Source organism: Aphelocoma coerulescens, unplaced genomic scaffold (genome assembly GCF_041296385.1).
Source record: "Aphelocoma coerulescens isolate FSJ_1873_10779 unplaced genomic scaffold, UR_Acoe_1.0 HiC_scaffold_77, whole genome shotgun sequence".
NCBI classification, from domain to species: domain Eukaryota; kingdom Metazoa; phylum Chordata; class Aves; order Passeriformes; family Corvidae; genus Aphelocoma; species Aphelocoma coerulescens.
The window spans coordinates 1,903,294-1,930,066 of record NW_027184063.1 but is presented as its reverse complement, the minus strand read 5'-3'; the positions used below and the strand labels follow the sequence as shown (position 1 = coordinate 1,930,066).

The 26,773-nt window shown below is 60.4% G+C and overlaps 1 protein-coding gene across 1 annotated transcript in view; it reads right to left on the bottom strand.

Annotated features, from left to right (window-relative positions):
- The window catches only part of LOC138102483 (helicase SRCAP-like), a 92,657-nt gene that overhangs the window by 11,453 nt on the left and 54,431 nt on the right, over positions 1 to 26,773 (bottom strand). Inside the window, 5 exon segments of the mRNA XM_069000180.1 lie at positions 4,308 to 4,348; positions 4,350 to 4,478; positions 12,107 to 12,293; positions 17,635 to 17,771; positions 19,980 to 20,172. Coding sequence (XP_068856281.1) covers positions 4,308 to 4,348; positions 4,350 to 4,478; positions 12,107 to 12,293; positions 17,635 to 17,771; positions 19,980 to 20,172 — 687 coding nt within the window.

Here is a 26,773-nt window from a genome sequence, read left to right as displayed (position 1 = left end):
CCAAAGTGACCCCAAAATCCACCCCAAAAACTCCCCCGGGGGACCCCAAAGTGACCCCAAAATCCACCCCAAAAACTCCCCTGGGTGACCCCAAAGTGACCCCAAAATCCCCCCCTAAAATCTCCCCTGGGTGACCCCAAAATCCCCCCCAAAAAACTCCCCCGGGGGACCCCAAAGTGACCCCAAAATCCACCCCAAAAACTCCCCTGGGTGACCCCAAAGTGACCCCATAATTCCCCCCTAAAATCTCCCCTGGGTGACCCCAAAATCCCCCCCCAAAAAACTCCCCCGGGTGACCCCAAAGTGACCCTAAAATCCCCCCCCAAAATCTCCCCTGGGTGACCCCAGAATCCTCCTCAGATGGCCCCAAAATCCCCCTCCGGTGACCTCAAAATTCTCCCCCCAAAGTTCTCCTCAGATGACCCCAAAAACCCCCCCAAAATCACCCCCAAAACTCCCCCAGGTGACCCCAAAATCCCCCCCAAAAAACTCCCCCGGGGTGACCCCAAAATCCCCCCCAAAAAACTCCCCTGGGTGACCCCAAAGTGACCCCAAAATCCCCCCTAAAATCTCCCCGGGGTGACCCCAAAATCCCCCCCAAAAAACTCCCCCGGGGGACCCCAAAGTGACCCCAAAATCCACCCCAAAAACTCCCCTGGGTGACCCCAAAGTGACCCCAAAATCCCCCCCTAAAATCTCCCCTGGGTGACCCCAAAATCCCCCCCAAAAACTCCCCCAGGGGACCCCAAAGTGACCCCAAAATCCACCCCAAAAACTCCCCCGGGGGACCCCAAAATCCCCCCTAAAATCTCCCCGGGGTGACCCCAAAATCCCCCCCAAAAAACTCCCCCGGGGGACCCCAAAGTGACCCCAAAATCCCCCCAAAAACTCCCCTGGGTGACCCCAAAGTGACCCCAAAATCCCCCCCTAAAATCTCCCCTGGGTGACCCCAAAATCCCCCCCAAAAACTCCCCCAGGGGACCCCAAAGTGACCCCAAAATCCACCCCAAAAACTCCCCCGGGGGACCCCAAAATCCCCCCTAAAATCTCCCCCGGGTGACCCCAAAATCCCCCCCAAAAACTCCCCTGGGTGACCCCAAAATCCCCCCCAAAAAACTCCCCCGGGGGACCCCAAAGTGACCCCAAAATCCACCCCAAAAACTCCCCTGGGTGACCCCAAAATCCCCCCCAAAAACTCCCCCGGGGGACCCCAAAGTGACCCCAAAATCCACCCCAAAAACTCCCCTGGGTGACCCCAAAATCCCCCCCAAAAAACTCCTCCAGGAGACCCCAAAGTGACCCCAAAATCCACCCCAAAAACTCCCCCGGGGGACCCCAAAATCCCCCCTAAAATCTCCCCGGGGTGACCCCAAAATTCCCCCCAAAAACTCCCCCAGGTGACCCCAAAATCCCCCCCAAAAAACTCCCCCAGGTGACCCCAAAATCCCCCCCAAAAAACTCCCCCGGGGGACCCCAAAATCCCCCCCAAAAACTCCCCCGGGTGACCCCAAAATCCCCCCCCCAAAAAACTCCCCCGGGGGACCCCAAAATCCCCCCCAAAAACTCCCCCAGGTGACCCCAAAGTGACCCCAAAATCCACCCCAAAAACTCCCCCGGGTGACCCCAAAATCCCCCCTAAAATCTCCCCCGGGTGACCCCAAAATCCCCCCCAAAAACTCCCCCAGGTGATCCCAAAGTGACCCCAAAATCCACCCCAAAAACTCCCCCAGGTGACCCCAAAATCCCCCCCAAAATCTCCCCCAGGTGTCCTCAGGTGACCCCAAAATCCTCCTCAGATGACCCCAAAAACCCCCCCAGATGACCCCAAAATCCCCCCCAAAAATGCTCACAAGTGACCCCAAAATCCCCCTCAGATGACCCCAAAAACCCCCACAGGTGACCCTAAAATTCCCCCCCAAAATCCCCCTCAGGTGGCCCCAAAACCCCCACAGGTGACCCCAAAATTCCCCCCAGATGACCCCAAAACCCCCCCGGGTGACCCCAAAATCCTCCTCAGGTGACCCCAAAAACTCCCCCAGGTGACCCCAAAATTCTCCCCCCAAAATCCCCCCCAGGTGTCCTCAGGTGACCCCAAAATCTGCCCCAGATGGCCCCAAAATCACCCCCAAAACCCCCCCAGGTGACCCCAAAACTTCCCAGGTACCCCCCAGGTGCCCCCAACCCCCCCCAGGTGCCCTCCAGGTGTCCCCACACTCCCCCCAGGGGACCCCAACACCCCCCAAGTGACCCCAAAACCCCCCCAGGCGTCCTCAGGTGTCCCCCAACCCCTCCCCAGGTGACCCCAAAACCCCCCAGGTGCCCCCCAGGTGCCCCCAGGTGCCCCCAACCCAGCCCAGGTGCCCCCCAGGTGCCCCCAACCTCGCCCAGGTGCCCCCCAGGTGACCCCAATCCCCCCTGGGTACCCCCCAGGTGCTCCCAACCCCCCCCAGGTGACCCCAAAACCCCAAAACCCCCCCCAAAGTCCTCCTCAGGTGCCCCCAAACCCCCCCAGGTGCCCCCCAGGTGACCCCAAAACCCCCCAGGTGACTCCAAACCCCCCCCAGGTGCCCCCAACCCCACCCAGGTGCCCCCCAGGTGCCCCCAACCCCCCAGGTACCCCCCAGGTGCCCCCCAGGTGCCCCCAAACCCCCCAGGTGACTCCAAACCCCCCCCAGGTGCCCCCAACCCCACCCAGGTGCCCCCCAGGTGCCCCCAACCCCCCAGGTACCCCCCAGGTGCCCCCCAGGTGCCCCCAAACCCCCCAGGTGACTCCAAACCCCCCCCAGGTGCCCCCAACCCCACCCAGGTGCCCCCCAGGTGCCCCCAACCCCCCAGGTACCCCCCAGGTGCCCCCCAGGTGCCCCCAAAACCCCCCAGGTGACTCCAAACCCCCCCCAGGTGTCCCCAACCCCCCCAGGTGACCCCAAACCCCCCCCAAAGTCCTCCTCAGGTGCCCCCAAACCCCCCCAGGTGCCCCCCCAGGCACCCCCCAGGTGTCCCCCAGGTGACCCCAAAACCCCCCAGGTGCCCCCCAGGTGACCCCAATCCCCCCAGGTGTCCCCAACCCCCCCCAGGTGACCCCGAAACTTCCCAGGTACCCTCCAGGTACCCCCCAATTGACCCCAACCCCCTCCCCCAGGTAACCCAACCCCCCCCAGGTGCCCCCCAGGTGACCCCAAAACCCCCCAGGTGCCCCCAACCCCCCCCAGGTGCCCTCCAGGTGTCCCCACACCCCCCAGGTGGCCCCCAGGTGCCCCCAACCCCCCCCAGGTGCCCTCCAGGTGTCCCCACACCCCCCCCAGGTGACCCCAACCCCCCCAGGTGACCCCAAAACCCCCCCAGGTACCCCCCCAGCTGCCCCCAACCGCCCCCAGGTGCCCCCCGGGTGACCCCAAAACCCCCCAGGTGACTCCAAACCCCCCCCAGGTGTCCCCAAACCCCCCAGGTGCCCCCAACCCCCCCAGGTGACCCCAAAACCCCCCCCGAAGTCCTCCTCAGGTGCCCCCAAACCCCCCCAGGTGACCCCCAGGTGCCCCCAATCCCCCCCAGATGACCCCAAAACCCCCCAGGTGCCCCCCAGGTGCCCCCAATCCCCCCCCAGGTGACCCCAAAACCCCCCAGGTGCCCCCCAGGTGCCCCCAACCGCCCCCAGGTGCCCCCAACCCGGCCCAGGTGCCCCCCAGGTGTCCCCAAACCCCCCAGGTGCCCCCAACCCCCCCAGGTGACCCCCAAACCCCCCCCAAAGTCCTCCTCAGGTGCCCCCAAACCCCCCCAGGTGCCCCCCAGGTGACCCCAAAACCCCCCAGGTGACTCCAAACCCCCCCTAGGTGCCCCCAACCTCGCCCAGGTGCCCCCCAGGTGCCCCCAAGCCCCCAGGTACCCCCCAGGTGCCCCCCAGGTGCCCCCAAACCCCCCCAGGTGCCCCCCAGGTGCCCCCAAATCGCCCCAGGGTGCCCCCCAGGTGCTCCCAACCCCCCCAGGTGACCCCAAAACCCCCCCCGAAGTCCTCCTCAGGTGCCCCCAAACCCCCCCAGGTGCCCCTCAGGTGCCCCCAAATCCCCCCAGGGTGCCCCCCAGGTGCCCCCAACCCCCCAGGTACCCCCCAGGTGCCCCCCAGGTGCCCCCAAATCCCCCCAGGGTGCCCCCCAGGTGCCCCCAACCCCCCAGGTACCCCCCAGGTGCCCCCCAGGTGCCCCCAACCCCCCCAGGTGACCCCAAACCCCCCCCCAAAGTCCTCTTCAGGTGCCCCCAAACCCCCCCAGGTGCCCCCCAGGTGCCCCCCCAGGTGCCCCCCAGGTGCCCCTCACCTGTTGACCTTCATGCGGACGGGTTTGGGGCGCGGGGGGGGGGTCGGGGGCGGCGGCCACGTCCTCCACGAGGCGCCGGGTGACGCGGAAGCGCGGCAGGAACCAATCGGCCGCGTAGCGCGACAGGTGAGCCTCCAGGGCCACCAGCTCGAAGGGCGACAGGTCCACCTGCTGCGGGGGCACACCTGGGCATCACCTGGGGCACCTGGGCATCACCTGAATGAGCCCTGCCACACCTGGGATCACCTGGGCCATCTACAGCACACCTGGGCATCACCTGGGGCACCTGGGCCATCTACAGCACACCTGGGCATCACCTGAGTGATCTGTGCCACACCTGGGCACACCTGGGCAGCCCCAGGGACAGGTGAGCCTCCAGGGCCACCAGCTCGAAGGGAGACAGGTCCACCTGCTGCGGGGGCACACCTGGGCATCACCTGGGGCACCTGGGCATCACCTGAGTGACCTCTGCCACACCTGGGCATCACCTGAGTGACCTCTGCCACACCTGGGCACACCTGGGCAGCCCCAGGGACAGGTGAGCCTCCAGGGCCACCAGCTCGAAGGGCAACAGGTCCACCTGCTGCGGGGGCACACCTGGGCATCACCTGGGCCATCTACAGCACACCTGGGCATCACCTGAGTGACCTCTGCCACACCTGGGTGACCTCTGCCACACCTGGCATCACCTGGGCCATCTACAGCACACCTGGGAAGCCCCAGGGACAGGTGAGCCTCCAGGGCCACCAGCTCCAAGGGCAACAGGTCCACCTGCTGCGGGGGCACACCTGGGCATCACCTGGGGCACCTGGGCATCACCTGAGTGACCTGTGCCACACCGGTGCACACCTGGGCACACCTGAGTGACTTCTGCCACACCTGGGCATCACCAGAGTGACCTGTGCCACACCGGGGCACACCTGGGCACACCTGAGTGACCTGTGCCACACCGGTGCACACCTGAGTGACCTCTGCCACACCTGGGCACACCTGAGTGACCTCTGCCACACCTGGGCATCACCTGAGTGACCTCTGCCACACCTGGGCATCACCTGAGTGACCTCTGCCACACCTGGGCAGCCCCAGGGACAGGTGAGCCTCCAGGGCCACCAGCTCCAAGGGAGACAGGTCCACCTGCTGCGGGGGCACACCTGGGCATCACCTGGAGCACCTGGGCCATCTACAGCACACCTGGGCATCACCTGAGTGATCTGTGCCACACCTGGGCACACCTGGGCAGCCCCAGGGACAGGTGAGCCTCCAGGGCCACCAGCTCCAAGGGCGACAGGCCCACCTGCTGCGGGGGCACACCTGGGCATCACCTGGGGCACCTGGGCCATCTACAGCACACCTGGGCATCACCTGAGTGACCTGTGCCACACCTGAGTGACCTCTGCCACACCTGGCATCACCTGAGCCATCTACAGCACACCTGGGCACACCTGGGCAGCCCCAGGGACAGGTGAGCCTCCAGGGCCACCAGCTCCAAGGGCGACAGGTCCACCTGCTGTGGGGGCACACCTGGGCATCACCTGGGGCACCTGGGCATCACCTGAATGAGCCCTGCCACACCTGGGATCACCTGGGCCATCTACAGCACACCTGGGCATCACCTGAGTGACCTCTGCCACACCTGGGCACACCTGGGCAACCCCAGGGACAGGTGAGCCTCCAGGGCCACCAGCTCGAAGGGCGACAGGTCCACCTGCTGCGGGGGCACACCTGGGCATCACCTGGGGCACCTGGGCCATCTACAGCACACCTGGGCATCACCTGAGTGATCTGTGCCACACCTGGGCACACCTGGGCAGCCCCAGGGACAGGTGAGCCTCCAGGGCCACCAGCTCCAAGGGCGACAGGTCCACCTGCTGGGGGGGCACACCTGGGCATCACCCGGGGCACCTGGGCATCACCTGAGCCGTCTACAGCACACCTGGGCATCACCTGAGTGACCTCTGCCACACCTGGGCACACCTGGGCAGCCCCAGGGACAGGGGAGCCTCCAGGGCCACCAGCTCGAAGGGAGACAGGTCCACCTGCTGCGGGGGCACACCTGGGCATCACCTGGGGCACCTGGGCCATCTACAGCACACCTGGGCATCACCTGAGTGACCTCTGCCGCACCTGAGTGACCTCTGCCACACCTGGCATCACCTGGGCCATCTACAGCACACCTGGGCAGCCCCAGGGACAGGTGAGCCTCCAGGGCCACCAGCTCCAAGGGCGACAGGTCCACCTGCTGCGGGGGCACACCTGGGCATCACCTGGGGCACCTGGGCATCACCTGAGTGACCTGTGCCACACCGGGGCACACCTGAGTGACCTCTGCCACACCTGGGCACACCTGAGTGACCTCTGCAACACCTGGGAACACCTGGGCACACCTGAGTGACCTCTGCCACACCTGGGCACACCTGGGCAGCCCCAGGGACAGGTGAGCCTCCAGGGCCACCAGCTCCAAGGGCGACAGGTCCACCTGCTGCGGGGGCACACCTGGGCATCACCTGGGGCACCTGGGCATCACCTGAGTGACCTGTGCCACACCTGGGCATCACCTGAGTGACCTCTGCCACACCTGGGCACACCTGGGCAGCCCCAGGGACAGGTGAGCCTCCAGGGCCACCAGCTCCAAGGGCGACAGGTCCACCTGCTGCGGGGGCACACCTGGGCATCACCTGGGGCACCTGGGCCATCTACAGCACACCTGGGCATCACCTGAGTGACCTCTGCCGCACCTGAGTGACCTCTGCCACACCTGGCATCACCTGGGCCATCTACAGCACACCTGGGCAGCCCCAGGGACAGGTGAGCCTCCAGGGCCACCAGCTCCAAGGGCGACAGGTCCACCTGCTGCGGGGGCACACCTGGGCATCACCTGGGGCACCTGGGCATCACCTGAGTGACCTGTGCCACACCGGTGCACACCTGGGCGCACCTGAGTGACTTCTGCCACACCTGGGCATCACCTGAGTGACCTCTGCCACACCTGGGCACACCTGGGCAGCCCCAGGGACAGGTGAGCCTCCAGGGCCACCAGCTCCAAGGGCGACAGGTCCACCTGCTGCGGGGGCACACCTGGGCATCACCTGGGGCACCTGGGCATCACCTGAGTGACCTCTGCCACACCGGGGCACACCTGAGTGACCTCTGCCACACCTGGGCACACCTGAGTGACCTCTGCAACACCTGGGAACACCTGGGCAGCCCCAGGGACAGGTGAGCCTCCAGGGCCACCAGCTCGAAGGGCGACAGGTCCACCTGCTGCGGGGGCACACCTGGGCATCACCTGGAGCACCTGGGCCATCTACAGCACACCTGGGCATCACCTGAGTGACCTCTGCCACACCTGGCATCACCTGGGCCATCTACAGCACACCTGGGCAACCCCAGGGACAGGTGAGCCTCCAGGGCCACCAGCTCCAAGGGCGACAGGTCCACCTGCTGCGGGGGCACACCTGGGCATCACCTGGGGCACACCTGAATGACCTCTGCCACACCTGGGGCACACCTGAGTGATCTCTGCCACACCTGGGCATCACCGGAGTGAGCTCTGCCACACCTGGGTCACCTCCAGGTGTCTCCAAACCATCTCCAGGTGCACCCAAACCCCTTTTGGTGCCCCCAAACCATCTCCAGGTGCCCCCAAACCATCTCCAGGTGTGTCCAAACCATCTCCAGGTGTGTCCAAACCATCTCCAGGTGTGTCCAAACCATCTCTAGGTGTGTCCAAACCATCTCCAGGTTCTCCCAAAACATCTCCAGGTGTCTCCAAACCATCTCCAGGTGTGTCCAAACCCTCTCCAGGTGTGTCCAAACCCTCTCCAGGTGCTCCTGAACCATCTCCAGCTGCTCCAGGACCATCTCCAGGTGTGTCCAAACCATCTCCAGGTGTGTCCAGACCATCTCCGGCTACATCCAAACCCCTTTCGCTGCCCCTGAACCATCTCCAGGTGCTCCTAAACCATCTCCAGGTGTGCCCAAACCCTCTCCCGGTGTGTCCAAACCATCTCCAGGTGTTCCTGAACCATCTCCAGGTGTCTCCAAATGTTCTCCTACCGCCTTCAAGTCCTTCTTGGTGCCCCCAAACCTTCTCCAGGTACTCTGAGACTTTCTCCAGGTGTCGCCAAACCATCTCCAGGTGTGACCAAACCATCTCCAGGTGTCTCCAAACCATCTCCAGGTGTGACCAAACCCTCTCCAGGTGTTCCAGAACCATCTCCAGGTGTTCCAGAACCATCTCCAGGTGTTCCAGAACCATCTCCAGGTGTGACCAAACCATCTCCAGGTGCATCCAAATGTTTTTCAGACACCTTCAAGTCCTTTCTGGTGCCCCCAAACCATCTCCAGGTGCCCTCAGACTCTCTCCAGGTGTTTCCAAACCATCTCCAGGTACCCCCGAACCATCTCCAGGTGCCCCCAAACCATCTCCAGGTGTGTCCAAACCATCTCCAGGTGCGCCCAAACCATCTCCAGGTGTGTCCAAACCATCTCCAGGTGCGCCCAAACCATCTCCAGGTGTGTCCAAACCATCTCCAGGTGTGTCCAAACCATCTCCAGGTGCGCCCAAACCATCTCCAGGTGTGTCCAAACCATCTCCAGGTGTGTCCAAACCATCTCCAGGTGTGCCCAGACCATCTCCAGGTGTCTCCAAACCATCTCCAGGTGTGCCCAGACCATCTCCAGGTGTGTCCAGACCATCTCCAGGTGTGTCCAGACCATCTCCGGCTACATCCAAACCCCTTTCGGTGCCCCTGAACCTTCTCCAGGTGTTCCTGAACCAGCTCCAGGTGTTCCTGAACCAGCTCCAGGTGCATCCAAATGTTCTCCTGACACCTTCAAGTCCTTTTTGGTGCCCCCAAACCTTCCCCAGGTACTCTGAGACTCTCTCCAGGTGTCGCCAAACCATCTCCAGGTGTGTCCAAACCATCTCCAGGTGTTCCTGAACCAACTCCAGGTGTTCCTGAACCATCTCCAGGTGTGTCCAAACCATCTCCAGGTGTCTCCAAACCATCTCCAGGTGTTCCTGAGCCATCTCCAGATGTTCCTGAACCATCTCCAGGTGTTCCTGAACCATCTCCAGATGTTCCTGAACCATCTCCAGGTGTTCCTGAACCATCTCCAGGTGCCCCCAAACCATCTCCAGATGTTCCTGAACCATCTCCAGGTGTTCCTGAACCATCTCCAGGTGCCCCCAAACCATCTCCAGATGTTCCTGAACCATCTCCAGGTGTTCCTGAACCATCTCCAGGTGCCCCCAAACCATCTCCAGGTGTCCAAACCATCTCCAGGTGTCTCCAAACCATCTCCAGGTGTTCCTGAACCATCTCCAGATGTTCCTGAACCATCTCCAGGTGTTCCTGAACCATCTCCAGGTGTTCCTGAACCATCTCCAGGTGTCTCCAAACCATCTCCAGGTGTGTCCAAACCCTCTCCAGCTGCATCCAAACCATCAGCTGGAGACTCCCGACCCTCTCCAGGCATGTCCAAACAGTCTCCAGATTTGCCCCCACCATCTCCAGGTGTCTCCAAACCTGCTCCAGGTGTGCCCAAGTTCCTCCAGGTGCTCTTAAGCCCTCTCCAGGTGCATCCAAACCCCTTTTGGTGCCCCTAAACCACCTCCAGCTGCTCCTGAACCGTCTCCAGGTGTGCCCAAATTTCTCCACACGTGTCCAAACTTCTCCAGGTACCCCTAAACTGTCTCCAGCTGTGTCCAAACCATCTCCAGGTGCCTCCAAGCTCTCTCCAGGTGTCTCCAAACCGTCTCCAGATGTGTCCAAAACCCTCCAGGTACATCCAAACTCCTTTTGGTGCCTCCAAACCATCTCCAGGTGTCTCCAAACCGTCTCCAGATGTGTCCAAAACCCTCCAGGTACATCCAAACTCCTTTTGGTGCCTCCAAACCATCTCCAGGTGTATCCAAACCATCTCCAGCTGCTCCTGAACCATCTCCAGGTGCATCCAAAACATCTCCAGGTGTATCCAAACCCTCTCCAAGTGTTCCTGAACCATCTCCAGATGTTCCTGAGCCATCTCCAGCTGCTCCTGGACCATCTCCAGGTGTCTCCAAACCATCTCCAGGTGTGTCCAAACCATCTCTAGGTGTTCCTGAGCCATCTCCAGATGCTCCTGAACCATCTCCAGGTGTGTCCAAACCATCTCCAGGTGCACCCAAGTCCTTCTTGGTGCCCCCAAACCTTCTCCAGGTGCCCCCAAATCCCTTTTTGGTGCCCCCAGCCCCTCGTGCTCACCTGGAAGGGGCGTGGCTCACCCGGAAGGGGCGTGGCTCACCCGGAAGGGGCGTGGCTCACCTGGAAGGGGCGTGGCTCACCCGGAAGGGGCGTGGCTCACCCGGAAGGGGCGTGGCTCACCTGGAAGGGGCGTGGCTCACCTGGAAGGGGCGTGGCTCACCCGGAAGGGGCGTGGCTCACCCGGAAGGGGCGTGGCTCACCCGGAAGGGCGTGGCTCACCTGGAAGGGGCGTGGCTCACCCGGAAGGGGCGTGGCTCACCTGGAAGGGGCGTGGCTCACCCGGAAGGGGCGTGGCTCACCCGGAAGGGGTGTGGCTCACCCGGAAGGGGCGTGGCTCACCTGGAAGGGGTGTGGCTCACCCGGAAGGGGTGTGGCTCACCCGGAAGGGGCGTGGCTCACCTGGAAGGGGTGTGGCTCGAGGGCTCGCAGCACCAGGGCGGGGGTGGCGAGGCTGAGGCCGGGCGTGACCAGCGGGGAGGTGACCGGGCGCGGCTCGGGCAGAGCCCCTCAGGTGTGCCCAGGGCACCGCCAGGTGTGCCCAGAGCCCTCCAGGTGTGTCCAAACCCTCTCCAGGTGTGTCCAAACCATCTCCAGGTGTGACCACACCATCACCTCATCACCCCAAACCCTTCCCAGGTGAACCTGAACCTTCTCCAGGTGCATCCAAACCATCTCCAGGTGTGACCAGACCATCTCCTCATCGCCCTAGACCACCTCCAGCTGCTCCTGGACCTTCTCCAGGTGTGACCAGACCATCTCCAGGTGTATCCAAACCCTCTCCAGGTGTTCCTGAACCATCTCCTGATGTTCCTGAGCCATCTCCAGGTGTGTCCAAACCATCTCCAGGTGTGTTCAAACTATCTCCAGATGCGTCCAAATCCTCTCCAGGTGTTCCTGAACCATCTCCAGGTGCATCCAAACCATCTCCAGCTGCTCCTGAACCATCTCCAGGTGCATCCAAATCATCTCCAGGTGCATCCAAAACATCTCCAGGTGTTCCTGAGCCATCTCCAGCTGCTCCTGGACCATCTCCAGGTGTTCCTGAACCATCTCCAGGTGTTCCTGAACCATGTCCAGGTGTGTCCAAACCATCTCCAGGTGTCTCCAAATCATCTCCAGGTGTGTCCAAAGCATCTCCAGTTGCTCCTGAACCATCTCCAGATGTTCCTGAACCATCTCCAGGTGTTCCTGAACCATCTCCAGATGTTCCTGAACCATCTCCAGGTGTCTCCAAACCATCTCCAGGTGCATCCAAGTCCTTCTTGGTGCCCCCAAACCTTCTCCAGGTGCCCTCAAATCCCTTTTTGGTGCCCCCAACCCCTCGTGCTCACCCGGAAGGGGCGTGGCTCACCCGGAAGGGGCGTGGCTCACCCGGAAGGGGCGTGGCTCACCCGGAAGGGGCGTGGCTCACCCGGAAGGGGCGTGGCTCACCCGGAAGGGGCGTGGCACACCCGGAAGGGGCGTGGCTCACCCGGAAGGGGCGTGGCTCACCCGGAAGGGGCGTGGCTCACCCGGAAGGGGCGTGGCTCACCTGGAAGGGGCGTGGCTCACCTGGAAGGGGTGTGGCTCGAGGGCTCGCAGCACCAGGGCGGGGGTGGCGAGGCTGAGGCCGGGCGTGACCAGCGGGGAGGTGACCGGGCGCGGCTCGAACAGGTCGGGGTGGTTGCAGACCTTGCGCAGCTGCATCAGGACGTTGATGACGCTCATGAAGTGGCCACTGGCCAGCGTGGCCTTGGTGCTGCGGGGGAGGGGAGGCAGAGGTCAGCGGGGGTCACCGGAGGAATTTGGGAGGGGGGGTTTGAGGGGGAAATTCGGGGATTTGGGAGGAAATTTTAGAGATTTCGACCGAAATTTGGGGATTCCGAAGAAAATTCGGGGATTTTAAGGGAGAAATTGGAGAATTTAAGAGAAAAACTTGAAGATTTAAGACAAAATTTTGGAGATCTTGGAGGAAATTTGGGGATTTTGGGGGGAAATTTAGGGATTTAGGAGGAAATTTGGGGGTTTTGGAGGAAATTTGGGGGTTTTGGGGGGAAATTGGGGGGTTTTGGAGGAAATTTCGGGGTTCGGGGAGGCCTTGGTGCTGCGGGGGAGGGGAGGCAGAGGTCAGCGGGGGTCACCGGAGGAATTTGGGAGGGGGCTTGAGAGGGAAATTTGGGGATTTGGGAGGAAATTTTAGAGATTTTGTCCAAAATTTGGGGATTCCGAAGAAAATTCGGGGATTTTAAGGGAGAAATTGGAGAATTTAAGAGCAAAATTTGAAGATTTGAGACAAAATTTTGGAGGTCTTGGAGGAAATTTGGGGATTTGGGAGGAAATTCGGGGATTTTGGAGGAAATTTGGGGATTTGGGAGGAAATTTGGGGATTTGGGAAGAAATTTGGGGGTTTTGGAGGAAATTTGGGGGTTCGGGGAGGCCTTGGTGCTGCGGGGGAGGGGAGGCAGAGGTCAGCGGGGGCCACCGGAGGAATTTGGGAGGGGGTTTGAGGGGGAAATTTGGGGATTTGGGAGGAAATTTTGGGGATTTGGGAGGAAATTTTGGGGATTTAGGAAGAAATTTTGGGGATTTAGGGGAAAAATTGGGTGGTTTAAGAGAAAATTTGGGGGATTTAGGGAAAAATTTGGACATTTTGGAGGAATTTTTGGGGATTTGGGAGGAAAATTTTGGGGATATGGGAGGAAATTTTGGGGATTTGGGAGGAAATTTGGGAGATTTAGGATGAAATTTTGGGGGTTTAAGGAATGAATTTGAAGATTTAAGGGGAAATTTGGGGACTTGGGAGGAAATTTGGGGGTTTGAGGAAGGAATTTGAGGATTTAAGGGAAAATTTTGGAGATTTAAAGGAAAAATGTGGGGATTTAAAAGAGAAATTTGGGGGATTTAAGAAAAAAATTGGAAGTTTGGGGGAAATTGGGTGATTTAGGAGAAAATTTGGGGATTTAGGAGGAAATTTTAGAGATTTTGACCAAAATTTGGGGATTCAGAACAAAATTTGGGGATTTTAAGGGAGAAATTGAAGAATTTAAGACCAAAATTTGAAGATTTAAGAAAAAACTTTGGAGATCTTGGAGGAAATTTGGGGATTTAGGAGGAAATTTGGGGATTTCGGGTGTTTTGAGAAGAAAATTCGGGGATTTAGGAGAAAATTTTGGGATTTAAGAAAAAAATATGAGAATTTAAGAAAAAAATCTGGAGTTTTAGGATAAAATTTTGGGGGTTTTGGAGAAAATTTGGAAATTTAGAGGAAAAATTTGGGGATTTGTGGAGAAATTTTGGGATCTAGGAGAAAATTTTGGGGATTTAGAGAAAAATTTGGGAATTTAGAAAGAAATTCTGGACTTTTAAGAGAAAATTTTTGGTATTTAGAAGAAAATTTTGGAGGTTTAAGAGAAAATTTGGGGATTTTGGAAGAAATTTGGGGATTTTGGAGGAAATTTAGGAGATTTAGGATGAAATTTTGGGGGTTTAAGAGAAAATTTGGGAATTTAGGAGGAAATTTTGGGGGTTTGAGGAAAAAATTTGAGGATTTAAGAAAAAATTTAGGGGATTTAGAGGAAAATTTGAAGATTTAAGAGAAAATTTTGGGGGTTAAGGGAAAAATTTGGGGGATTTAGGAGAAAATTTGAGGATTTAAGAGAGAAATTTGGGGATTTAGACAAAAATTTGGGGATTCAGGGAAAAATTCGGAGATTTAAGAGGAAATTTGGGGGATTTGGAGGAAAAATTTCAGGATTTGGGAGGAAATTTGGAGATTCGGGGGGAAAAATTCAACAGGAATTTGGGGAATTTCCAGGAATTTTGGGTGCCCAGGGGTGCCCAGGTGTGCCCAGCTGTGCCACCCTCACCTGGCCAGGCCTGTGACGTCATCAGAGACCTCAAACAGGTGGATTTGGGGTGGATTTTGGGTGAATTTGGGCAAAATTTAGGCAAAATTTCACAAAACTTGGGCAGAATTCAACGGGAATTTGGGGAATTTCCAGGAATTTTGGGTGCCCAGGTGTGCCCAGGTGTGCCCAGCTGTGCCACCCTCACCTGGCCAGGCCCGTGATGTCATCAAAGACCTCAAACAGGTGAATTTGGGGTGGATTTTGGGTGAATTTGGGCAAAATTTAGGCAAAATTTCACAAAATTTGGGCAGAATTCAACGGGAATTTGGGGAATTTCCAGGGATTTTGGGCTCCCAGGTGTGCCCAGGTGTGCCCAGCTGTGCCACCCTCACCTGGCCTGGCCCGTGACGTCATCAGAGACCTCAAACAAGCGGATTTGGGGTGAATTTTGCGTGAATTCGGGCAAAATTCCGGCAAAATTTCACAAAATTTGGGCAGAATTCAACGGGAATTTGGGGAATTTCCAGGAATTTTGGGTGCCCAGGTGTGCCCAGGGGTGCCCAGGTGTGCCCAGCTGTGCCACCCTCACCTGGCCTGGCCCGTGATGTCATCAAAGACCTCAAACAGGTGAATTTGGGGTGGATTTTGGGTGAATTTGGGCAAAATTTAGGCAAAATTTCACAAAATTTGGGCAGAATTCAATGGGAATTTTGGGAATTTCCAGGAATTTTGGGCTCCCAGGTGTGCCCAGGGGTGCCCAGGTGTGCCCAGCTGTGCCACCCTCACCTGGCCAGGCCTGTAGCATCACCAGAGACCTCAAACAAGCGGATTTGGGGTGGATTCAATAGAATTTGGGGTGGATTTGGGCAGAATTTGACAGAATTTGGGCAAAATTCAACGGGAATTTGGGGAATTTTGGGCTCCAGCTGTGCCCAGCTGTGCCCAGCTGTGCCACCCTCACCTGGCCTGACCCGTGACGTCATCAGAGACCTCAAACAGGTGGATTTGGGGTGGATTCAATGAAATTCGGGGTGGATTTTATGGGATTTGGAGTGGATTTGGGCAGAATTCAACGGGAATTTGGGGCTCCCGGGTGTGCCCAGGTGTGCCCAGGTGTGCCACCCTCACCTGGCCTGGCCCATGACGTCATCAGAAACCTCAAACAGGTGGATTTGGGCTGAATTTAGGGCAGATTTGGGCAGAATTCGACAGAATTTAGGCAGAACTCAACAGGAATTTGGGGAATTTCGGGCTCCAGCTGTGCCCAGGTGTGCCCAGGTGTGCCCAGCTGTGGCCCCCTCACCTGGCCTGGCCCGTGACGTCATCAGAGACCTCAAACAGGTGGATTTGGGGTGGATTCAATGAAATTTGGGGTGGATTTGATGGGATTTGGGGTGGATTTGGCCACAATTCAATGGGAATTTGGGGAATTTGGGGCTCCCAGGTGTGCCCAGGTGTGCCCAGGTGTGCCCAGCTGTGCCACCCTCACCTGGCCTGGCCCGTGGCGTCATCAGAGACCTCAAACAGGCGGATTGGGGCAAAACTTGGGCAAAATTTGATGGAATTTGGCCAGAATTCAATGGGAATTTGGGGAATTTCGGGCTCCAGCTGTGCCCAGCTGTGCCCAGGTGTGCCCAGGTGTGCCCAGGTGTGCCACCCTCACCTGGCCTAGCCCATGACATCATCAGAGACCTCAAACAGGTGGATTTGGGGTGGATTCAATGAAATTTGGGGTGGATTTGATGGGATTTGGGGTGGAATTGGCCACAATTCAATGGGAATTTGGGGAATTTTGGGGCTCCAGGTGTGCCCAGGTGTGCCCAGGTGTGCCCAGCTGTGCCCAGCTGTGCCACCCTCACCTGGCCTGGCCCATGACATCATCAGAAGCCTCAAGCAGGTGGATTTGGGCTGAATTTAGGGCAGATTTGGGCAGAATTCGACAGAATTTAGGCAGAACTCAACAGGAATTTGGGGAATTTGGGGCTCCCAGGTGTGCCCAGGTGTGCCCAGGTGTGCCCAGCTGTGCCACCCTCACCTGGCCTGACCCGTGACGTCATCAGAGACATCAAACAGGCGGATTTGGGGTGGATTCAATGAAATTTGGGGTGGATTTGATGGGATTTGGAGTGGATTTGGGCAGAATTCAACGGGAATTTGGGGAATTTGGGGCTCCCAGGTGTGCCCAGGTGTGCCCAGGTGTGCCCAGCTGTGCCACCCTCACCTGGCCTGGTCCATGACGTCATCAGAAGCCTCAAGCAGGTGGATTTAGGGTGGATTCAATAGAATTTGGGGTGGATTTGGGCAGAATTTGACAGAATTTGGGCAAAATTCAACGGGAATTTGGGGAATTTTGGGCTCCCAGGTGTGCCCAGGTGTGCCCAGGTGTGCCACCCTCACCTGGCCTGGCCCATGACGTCATCAGAAACCTCAAACAGGTGGATTTGGGCTGAATTTAGGGCAGATTTGGGCAGAATTCGACAGAATTTAGGCAGAACTCAACAGGAATTTGGGGAATTTTGGGCTCCAGGTGTGCCCAGGTGTGCCCAGGTGTGCCCAGCTGTGCCACCCTCACCTGGCCTGGCCCGTGACGTCATCAGAGACCTCAAACAAGCAGATTCAGGGTGAATTTGGGCAGAATTCGACAGAATTTGGCCAGAATTCAACGGGAATTCTGGGAATTTCGGGCTCCAGCTGTGCCCAGGTGTGCCCAGGTGTGCCACCCTCACCTGGCCTGGCCCATGACGTCATCAGAGACATCAAACAGGCGGATTTGGGGTGGATCCAATGAAATTTGGGGTGGATTTGATGGGATTTGGGGTGGATTTGGGCAGAATTCAACGGGAATTTGGGGAATTTGGGGCTCCCAGGTGTGCCCAGCTGTGCCCAGGTGTGCCCAGGTGTGCCACCCTCACCTGGCCTGGCCCATGACGTCATCAAAAACCTCAAACAGGTGGATTTGGGCTGAATTTAGGGCAGATTTGGGCAGAATTCGACAGAATTTAGGCAGAACTCAACAGGAATTTGGGGAATTTGGGGCTCCCAGGTGTGCCCAGGTGTGCCCAGGTGTGCCCAGCTGTGCCACCCTCACCTGGCCTGGCCCGTGGCGTCATCAGAGACCTCAAACAGGCGGATTGGGGCAAAACTTGGGCAAAATTTGATGGAATTTGGCCAGAATTCAACGGGAATTTTGGGAATTTCAGGCTCCAGCTGTGCCCAGGTGTGCCCAGGTGTGCCCAGGTGTGCCCCCCTCACCTGGCCTGGCCCATGAAGTCGTCGTAGAGGAACCTCTGGCGCTTGGACAGGCGGCACCTGAGCACGTGCTCGTACTTCTTGGGCATCTGCTTCTCCACGTCCACCTTGAGGCGCCGCAGCAGGAACGGCCGCAGCACCTGCGGGCACCGCCACCGCTGGGCACCGCGGCCGCCCAGGTGTGCCCAGGTGTGCCCAGGTGTGCCCCAGGTGTGCCCAGGTGTGCCCCAGGTGTGCCCAGGGGTGCCCAGGTGTGTCCCAGGGGTGCCCAGGTGTGCCCAGGGGGGCCCAGGTGTGTCCCAGGGGTGCCCAAGTGTGCCCAGGTGTATCCCAGGTGTGCCCCAGGTGTGCCCCAGGGGTGCCCAGGTGTGTCCCGGTGTGCCCAGGTGTGTCCCAGGTGTGCCCAGGTGTGCCCCAGGTGTGCCCAGGGGTGCCCAGGTGTGTTCAGGGGTGCCCAGGGGTGCCCAGGTGTGCCCCAGGTGTGCCCAGGTGTGCCCAGGTGTGCCCAGGTGTGTCCCAGGGGTGCCCAAGTGTGCCCAGGTGTATCCCAGGTGTGCCCCAGGTGTGCCCAGGTGTGTCCCAGGTGTGCCCCAGGTGTGCCCAGGGGTGCCCAAGTGTGTCCCGGTGTGCCCAGGGGTGCCCCGGGGGTGCCAGATGTGCCCAGCTGTATCCCAGGGGGGTCCCAGCTGTACCCAGGTGTGCCCAGGTGTGCCCAGGTACCTTGTGGAGCCGTTTGACCAGGCTCTCGTTGTACTCCTGGCTGCCCTCGATCCCACCCGCCCCAGGTGTGCCCAGCTGTACCCAGGTGTGCCCAGCTGTACCCAGGTGTGCCCAGCTGTACCCAGGTGTACCCAGGTGTACCCAGGTGTATCCAGCTGTACCCAGGTGTGCCCAGGTGTGCCCAGGTACCTTGTGGAGCCGTTTGACCAGGCTCTCGTTGTACTCCTGGCTGCCCTCGATCCCACCTGCCCCAGCTGTACCCAGGTGTGCCCAGGTGTGCCCAGGTGTATCCCAGGTGTATCCCAGCTATACCCAGGTGTGCCCAGGTGTACCCCAGGTGTGCCCAGGTGTGCCCAGGTACCTTATGCAGCCTCTTGACGAGGCTCTCGTTGTACTCCTGGCTGCCCTCGATCCCACCCACCCCAGCTGTACCCAGGTGTGCCCAGGTGTGCCCAGGTGTGCCCAGGTGTATCCCAGCTGTACCCAGCTGTACCCAGGTGTGCCCAGGTGTGCCCAGGTGTGCCCAGGTACCTTATGGAGCCTCTTGACCAGGCTCTCGTTGTACTCCTGGCTGCCCTCGATCCCACCCGCCCCAGGTGTGCCCAGGTGTGCCCAGGTGTATCCCAGCTGTACCCAGGTGTGCCCAGGTGTGCCCAGGTGTGCCCAGGTACCTTATGGAGCCTCTTGACCAGGCTCTCGTTGTACTCCTGGCTGCCCTCGATCCCACCCGCCCCAGGTGTATCCAGCTGTACCCAGGTGTATCCAGCTGTACCCAGGTGTGCCCAGGTGTATCCCAGCTGTACCCAGCTGTACCCAGGTGTGCCCAGGTGTGCCCAGGTACCTTGTGGAGCCGTTTGACCAGGCTCTCGTTGTACTCCTGGCTGCCCTCGATCCCACCCACCCCAGGTGTGCCCAGCTGTACCCAGGTGTATCCCAGCTATACCCAGGTGTGCCCAGGTGTATCCCAGCTGTACCCACCTGTGCTCAGCTGTACCCAGGTGTGCCCAGGTGTACCCCAGCTATACCCAGGTGTGCCCAGGTACCTTATGCAGCCTCTTGACGAGGCTCTCGTTGTACTCCTGGCTGCCCTCGATCCCACCTGCCCCAGCTGTACCCAGGTGTACCCAGGTGTGCCCAGGTGTGCCCAGGTGTGCCCAGGTGTATCCCAGGTGTATCCCAGCTATACCCAGGTGTGCCCAGGTGTATCCCAGGTGTGCCCAGGTGTGCCCAGGTACCTTATGCAGCCTCTTGACGAGGCTCTCGTTGTACTCCTGGCTGCCCTCGATCCCACCCGCCCCAGGTGTGCCCAGCTGTACCCAGGTGTATCCCAGCTGTACCCAGGTGTGCCCAGGTGTACCCAGGTGTATCCCAGCTGTACCCAGGTGTGCCCAGGTGTGCCCAGGTGTATCCCAGCTATGCCCAGGTGTGCCCAGGTACCTTGTGGAGCCGTTTGACCAGGCTCTCGTTGTACTCCTGGCTGCCCTCGATCCCACCCGCCCCAGCTGTACCCAGGTGTACCCAGGTGTGCCCAGGTGTGCCCAGGTGTACCCAGGTGTATCCCAGCTGTACCCAGGTGTACCCAGGTGTATCCCAGCTGTACCCAGGTGTGCCCAGGTGTGCCCAGGTACCTTGTGGAGCCGTTTGACCAGGCTCTCGTTGTACTCCTGGCTGCCCTCGATCATGCCGGTGAGGGGGTTGTGGAACCACTCGCGGAACTCGCGGTGCGACTGGAAGACGCGCGGCATCAGGAAGTGCATCAGCGACCAGAGCTCCATCAGCGAGTTCTGCAGCGGCGTCCCCGTCAGCAGCAGCCGCCGCTGGCTGCCCACGCGCACCGGGGACACAGGGGGGACACAGGTGAGCCGCAGGTGAGCCGCAGGTGAGACACAGGGGACATAGGTGAGACACAGGTGAGCCGCAGGTGAGCCGCAGGTGAGACACAGGGGAGACACAGGGGACAGGCATGGGACACAGGGGACACAGGTGAGCCACAGGTGAGCCACAGGGGAGCCACAGGGGACAGACATGGGGCACAGGGGAGCCACAGGTGAGCCACAGGGGAGCCACAGGGGAGACACAGGTGAGACACAGGAGACAGGGGACAGACATGGGGCACAGGGGACACAGGTGAGCCACAGAGGAGACACAGGTGAGCCGCAAGTGACCCACAGGGGAGCCACAGGTAGCCACAAGTGACAGGTGACAGACACGGAGCACAGGTGAGGCACAGGTGAGAGGTGACAGACATAGGACACAGGTGAGCCACAGGTGAGCCACAGGGGAACCACAGGGGACAGACATGGGAAACAGAGGACACAGGTGAGTCACAGGGGAGCCACAGGTGACAGACATGGGGCACAGGGGACACAGGTGAGCCACAGGTGAGCCGCAGAGGAGACACAGGGGACAGACATGGGACACAGGGGACACAGGGGGGGACACAGGTGAGCCGCAGGTGAGCCACAGGTGAGACACAGGGGACAGGGGACAGACATGGGGACACAGGTGAGCCGCAGGTGAGCCACAGGTGAGCCGCAGGGGAGCCACAGGGGAGCCACAGGGGACAGACATGGGGCACAGGTGAGCCACAGGGGACAGGCATAGGGCACAGGGGACACAGGTGAGCCACAGGGGAGCCACAGGTGAGCCACAGGTGAGCCAAAGGTGAGCCACAGGGGACAGGGGACAGACATGGGGCACAGGTGAGCCACAGGGCACAGACATGGAGCACAGGGGACACAGGTGAGCCGCAGGTGAGCCACAGGTGAGACACAGGGGACAGGCATGGGGCACAGGGGACACAGGGGGGGACACAGGTGAGCCACAGGTGAGCCACAGGTGAGCCACAGGGGAGCCACAGGGGAGCCACAGGTGAGCCACAGGGGAGCCACAGGGGACAGGCATGGGACACAGGGGACACAGGGGGACACAGGTGAGCCGCAGGTGAGCCGCAGGGGAGCCACAGGGGACACAGGTGAGCCGCAGGTGAGACACAGGTGAGCCACAGGGGACAGGGGACAGACATGGGGACACAGGTGAGCCACAGGGGACAGACATGGGGACACAGGTGAGCCACAGGTGAGCCACAGGGGACAGACATGGGACACAGGGGACACAGGTGAGCCAAAGGTGAGCCGCAGGTGAGCCGCAGGGGACAGGCATGGGACACAGGGGACACGGGGGGACACAGGTGAGCCACAGGTGAGCCGCAGGTGAGACACAGGGGAGCCACAGGGGAGCCACAGGTGAGCCGCAGGTGAGCCACAGGGGAGCCACAGGGGAGCCACAGGTGAGCCACAGGTGAGCCACAGGTGAGACACAGGTGAGACACAGGGAACACAGGGGACAGGTGACAGATATGGGACACAGGTGAGCCACAGGCGAGACACAGGGGACAGACATGGGACACAGGGGACGGCATGGGACACAGGGGACACAGGGGGGGACACAGGTGAGCCGCAGGTGAGCCACAGGTGAGCCACAGGTGAGCCGCAGGTGAGCCACAGGGGACAGGCATGGGACACAGGGGACACAGGGGGGGACACAGGTGAGCCGCAGGTGAGCCACAGGTGAGCCGCAGGTGAGCCACAGGGGAGCCACAGGGGAGCCACAGGGGAGCCACAGGTGAGCCACAGGGGAGCCACAGGGGAGCCACAGGTGAGCCGCAGGTGAGCCACAGGGGACAGACATGGGACACAGGGGACACAGGTGAGGAACAGGTGAGGAACAGGTGAGCCACAGGGGAGCCACAGGTAGCCACAAGTGACAGGTGACAGACACGGAGCACAGGGGAGGCACAGGTGAGAGGTGACAGACATAGGACACAGGTGAGCCGCAGGGGAACCACAGGGAACAGGGGACAGACATGGGACACAGGGGACACAGGTGAGCCAAAGGTGAGCCAAAGGTGAGACACAGGTGAGACACAGGTGAGACACAGGTGAGACACAGGGGAGCCACAGGGGAGCCACAGGGGACAGGGGACAGACATGGGACATGGGGGACACAGGTGAGCCACAGGGGAGCCACAGGTGAGAGGTGACAGACATGGGGCACAGGGGACACAGGTGAGCCACAGGTGAGCCACAGGGGACAGGGGACAGACATGGGGCACAAGTGAGCCACAGGTGAGCCACAGGGGACAGACATGGGGCACAGGTGACACAGGTGAGCCACAGGTGAGACACAGGTGAGCCACAGGGGACAGACATGGGGCACAGGGGACACAGGTGAGCCACAGGTGAGCCACAGAGGAGCCACAGGTGAGAGGCGACAGACATAGGACACAGGTGAGCCACAGGTGAGCCACAGGGGAGCCACAGGGGAGCCACAGGGGACAGGCATGGGGCACAGGGGACACAGGGGGGGACACAGGTGAGCCACAGGGGAGCCACAGGTGAGAGGCGACAGACATAGGACACAGGTGAGCCACAGGTGAGCCACACGGGGAGCCACAGGGGAGGGACAGGTGAGAGGTGACAGACATGGGGCACAGGTGAGACACACGGGGCACAGGTGAGAGACACCAGGGCACAGGTGAGAGACATGGAACAGGTAGGGGACAGGGGAGAGGTGAGAGACACGGGGCACAGGTGAGACACACAGGGCACAGGTGAGAGACACACGGGGCACAGGTGAGACACACGGGGGACAGGTGAGACACAGGGGACAGGTGAGACACACAGGGCACAGGTGAGAGACATGGGGCACAGGTGAGAGACACAGGGGACAGGTGAGACACACAGGGCACAGGTGAGAGACACGGGACAAGTGAGAGACACACAGGGCACAGGTGAGAGACACACGGGGCACAGGTGAGACACACAGGGGACAGGTGAGAGACACACGGGGCACAGGTGAGACACACAGGGGACAGGTGAGAGACACACGGGGCACAGGTGAGAGACGCGGGACAGGTGAGAGACACGGCACAGGTGAGAGACACCAGGGCACAGGTGAGACACATGGGGCACAGGTGAGACACACGGGACAGGTGAGAGACACGGGACAGGTGGGGGACAGGGGAGAGGTGAGAGACACGGGGGACAGGTGAGAGACACGGGGCACAGGTGAGACACACGGGCACAGGTGAGAGACACCAGGGCACAGGTGAGACACACAGGGGACAGGTGAGAGACATGGGACAGGTGAGAGACACCAGGGCACAGGTGAGAGACATGGGACAGGTGAGAGACACGGGGGACAGGTGAGAGACACAGGGGACAGGTGAGAGACACAGGGCACAGGTGAGACACACGGGGCACAGGTGAGACACACGGGACAGGTGAGAGACATGGGACAGGTGAGAGACACAGGACAGGTGAGAGACACGGGGCACAGGTGAGACACACGGGGGACACGTGGGGACACAGGTGAGAAACGCAAGGGACAGGTGAGGGAGGGGTGAGGGACAGGTAGGAACACAGGTGGGAGACACGTGAGAGACACGGGGGACAGGTGAGGGACAGGTGAGGGACAGGGGAGAGACACAGGTGAGAAGTGGGAAACACAGAGGAACAGGTGAGGGACAGGTGGGGACAGGTGAAGGATGGGAGGGACAGTGGGGGGACACAGGTGAGAGACACGGGACAGGTGAGGGACAGGTGAGGGACAGGTGAGGAACGGGGGAGGGACAGGTGAGGGACAAATGAGAGCAGGTGGGGACACGGAACACAGGTGGGACAAGTGAGACAGGTGAGACCGGTAAGGACAGATGAGACAGGTGAGAGAAGTGTGACAGGTGAGGACAGGTGGGACAGGGGGGACAAGTGGGACAGGTGAGGACAGGTGGGACAGAGGGGACAGGTGGGACAGGTAAGACAGGTGAAGACAAGCGCGACAGGTAGGACAGGTAAGACAAGTTAAGACAAGTAAGGACACGTAAAAACAAGGGCAGGTGAGGGAGAGGTGAGGAACAGGTGAGGGACAGGTGAAGACGCGGAACACAGGTGGGACAAGGGAGACAGGTGAGATGGGCAAGGAGAGATGAGGCAGGTGAGAGAAGCGACAGGTGAGGACAGGTGGGACAGGTGGGACAGGTAGGACAGGTAAGAGGTTAAGACAAGTAAGGACACATGAAAACAAGTAAGGACAGGTAAGGACAGGTGAGGGACAGGTGAGGACAAGTGAGGACAGGTGAGCACAGGTGAGGGACAGGTGAAGACGTGGAACACAGGTGGGACAAGTGAGACAGGTGAGATGGACAAGGAGAGATGAGGCAGGTGAGAGAAGCGACAGGTGAGGACAGGTGGGACAAGTGGGACAGGTGGGACAGGGGGGACAGGTGGGACAGGGGGGACAGGTGGGACAGGTGAGGGAGGACACGTGAGACAGATGAGAACAGGTGAGGGCAAGTGCGACAGGTGAGAACAAGTGGGGCAGGTGAGAACAGGTGAGGGCAAGTGAGAACGAGACAGGTGAGGACAGGTGAGGACAAATGAGGGCACGTGGCACAGGTGAGAACAGGTGGGGCAGGTGAGGACAGGTGAAGACAAATGAGGGCAGATGGCACAGGTGAGAACAGGTGAGAACAGGTGAAGACAGGTGAGAACAGGTGAGAACAGGTGAAGACAGGTGAGAACAGGTGGCACAGGTGAGAACAGGTGAGGATGAATGAAAACAGGTGAGAACAGGTGGGGCAGGTGAGAACAGGTGGCACAGGTGAGGACAGGTGAGGATGAATGAAAACAGGTGAGAACAGGTGGGGCAGGTGAGAACAGGTGGCACAAGTGAGGACAGGTGAGGACAAATGAGGGCAGATGGCACAGGTGAGAACAGGTGAGAACAAGTGAAGACAGGTGAGAATGGGTGGCACAGGTGAGAACAGGTGGCACAGGTGAGGACAGGTGAGGATGAATGAAAACAGGTGAGAACAGGTGGAGCAGGTAAGGGCGGGAGAACAGGTGAGGACAGGTCAGGCACGTAAGGACAGGTAAGGACAGGTGAGGACAGGTGGGAGAAGTAAGGACAGGTAAGGACAGATAGAGACAGGTGGGACAGGTGAGGACAGGTAAGGACAGGTGAGCACACGTGGAATAGGTGAGAACAGGTGAGCACACATGGGACAGGTGAGGACAGGTGAGAACAGGTGAGCACAGGTGGGACAGGTGAGGACAGGTGAGCACAGGTGAGGACAGGTAAGGACAGGTGAGCACAGGTGAGGACAGGTGAGGACAGGTGGGACGGGCACAGGTGCCCCCTGGGCATCCCCAAGTGCCCCCGTGGCCACAGCTCCATCGGGGCCTTCTGGAGAGGCTCCAACTCAGATCAGCCACCCCCCTGCCCAGCTGTGCCCAGGTGTGCCCAGGTGTGCCCAGGTGTATCCCAAGTGTGCCCAGCTGTGCCCAGGTGTATCCCAGGTGCCCCCAGGTGCTCCCAGATGTACCCCAGGTACCCCCAGGTGCCCCCAGGTGTACCCACATGTAACCCATATACACCCAGGTGTGCCCAGGTGTGCCCAGGTGTACCCAGGTGCACCCCAAGTGCCCCAAAGTCCACCCCAGGTGTCCCCAGGTGCACTGAGGTGGAACCCAGGCACACCAAGGCGTGCCCCAGGTGTGCCCCGGTACCCCCAGCCGTGCCCAGGTACCCCCAGGTGTGCCCCAGGTGGGCCCAGCTCTGCCCAGGTGTGCTCAGCTGTCCCCAGGTGCCCCCAGCTGTGCCCAGCAGTCAGCAGGTGTGCCCAGATACCCCCAGCTGGGCCCACCTGTCCCCAGGTGCCCCCCAGTGTCCCCAGGTACCCCCAGGTGTCTCCAAGTGCCCCCAGGTGTGCCCCAGGTGCCCCCAGGTGCACCCAGGTGTGCCCAGGTGCCCCCAGTGTCCACAGCTGTGCCCAGGTGTCCCCAAGTGCCCCCAGGTGTGCCCAGGTGTCCACAGCTGTGCCCAGCTGCCCCCAGGTGTCTCCAAGTGCCCCCAGGTGTGCCCCAGGTGCCCCCAGCTGTGCCCCAGCTGTGCCCCAGGTGTGCCCCAGGTGTTCCCCAGTACCCCCAGGTGCCCCCACCTGTCCCCAGGAGGCCCCAGGTGTCTCCAAGTGCCCCCAGGTTTCCCCAGGTGCCCCAGCTGTGCCCAGGTGGCCCCAGGTGTTCCCCAGTGCCCCCAGCTGTCGCCAGGTGCCCCCAGGTGTGCCCCAGGTGCCCCAGCTGTGCCCAGGTGTCCCCAAGTACCCCCAGATGGCCCCAGGTGTGCCCAGGTGTCCCCAGGTACCCCCAGGTGTTCCCCAGGTGTCCCCAGGTGCCCCCAGGTGTGCCCCAGCTGTGCCCAGGTGTCTCCAAGTGCCCCCAGCTGTGCCCAGGTGTCCCCAGGTGTTCCCCAGTGCCCCCAGCTGTCCCCAGGTGCCCCCAGGTATGCCCAGGTACCCCCAGGTGCCCCCAGTGCCCCCAGCTGCCCCCAGCTGCCCCCCAGCGCCCCCAGGTACGCCCAGGTG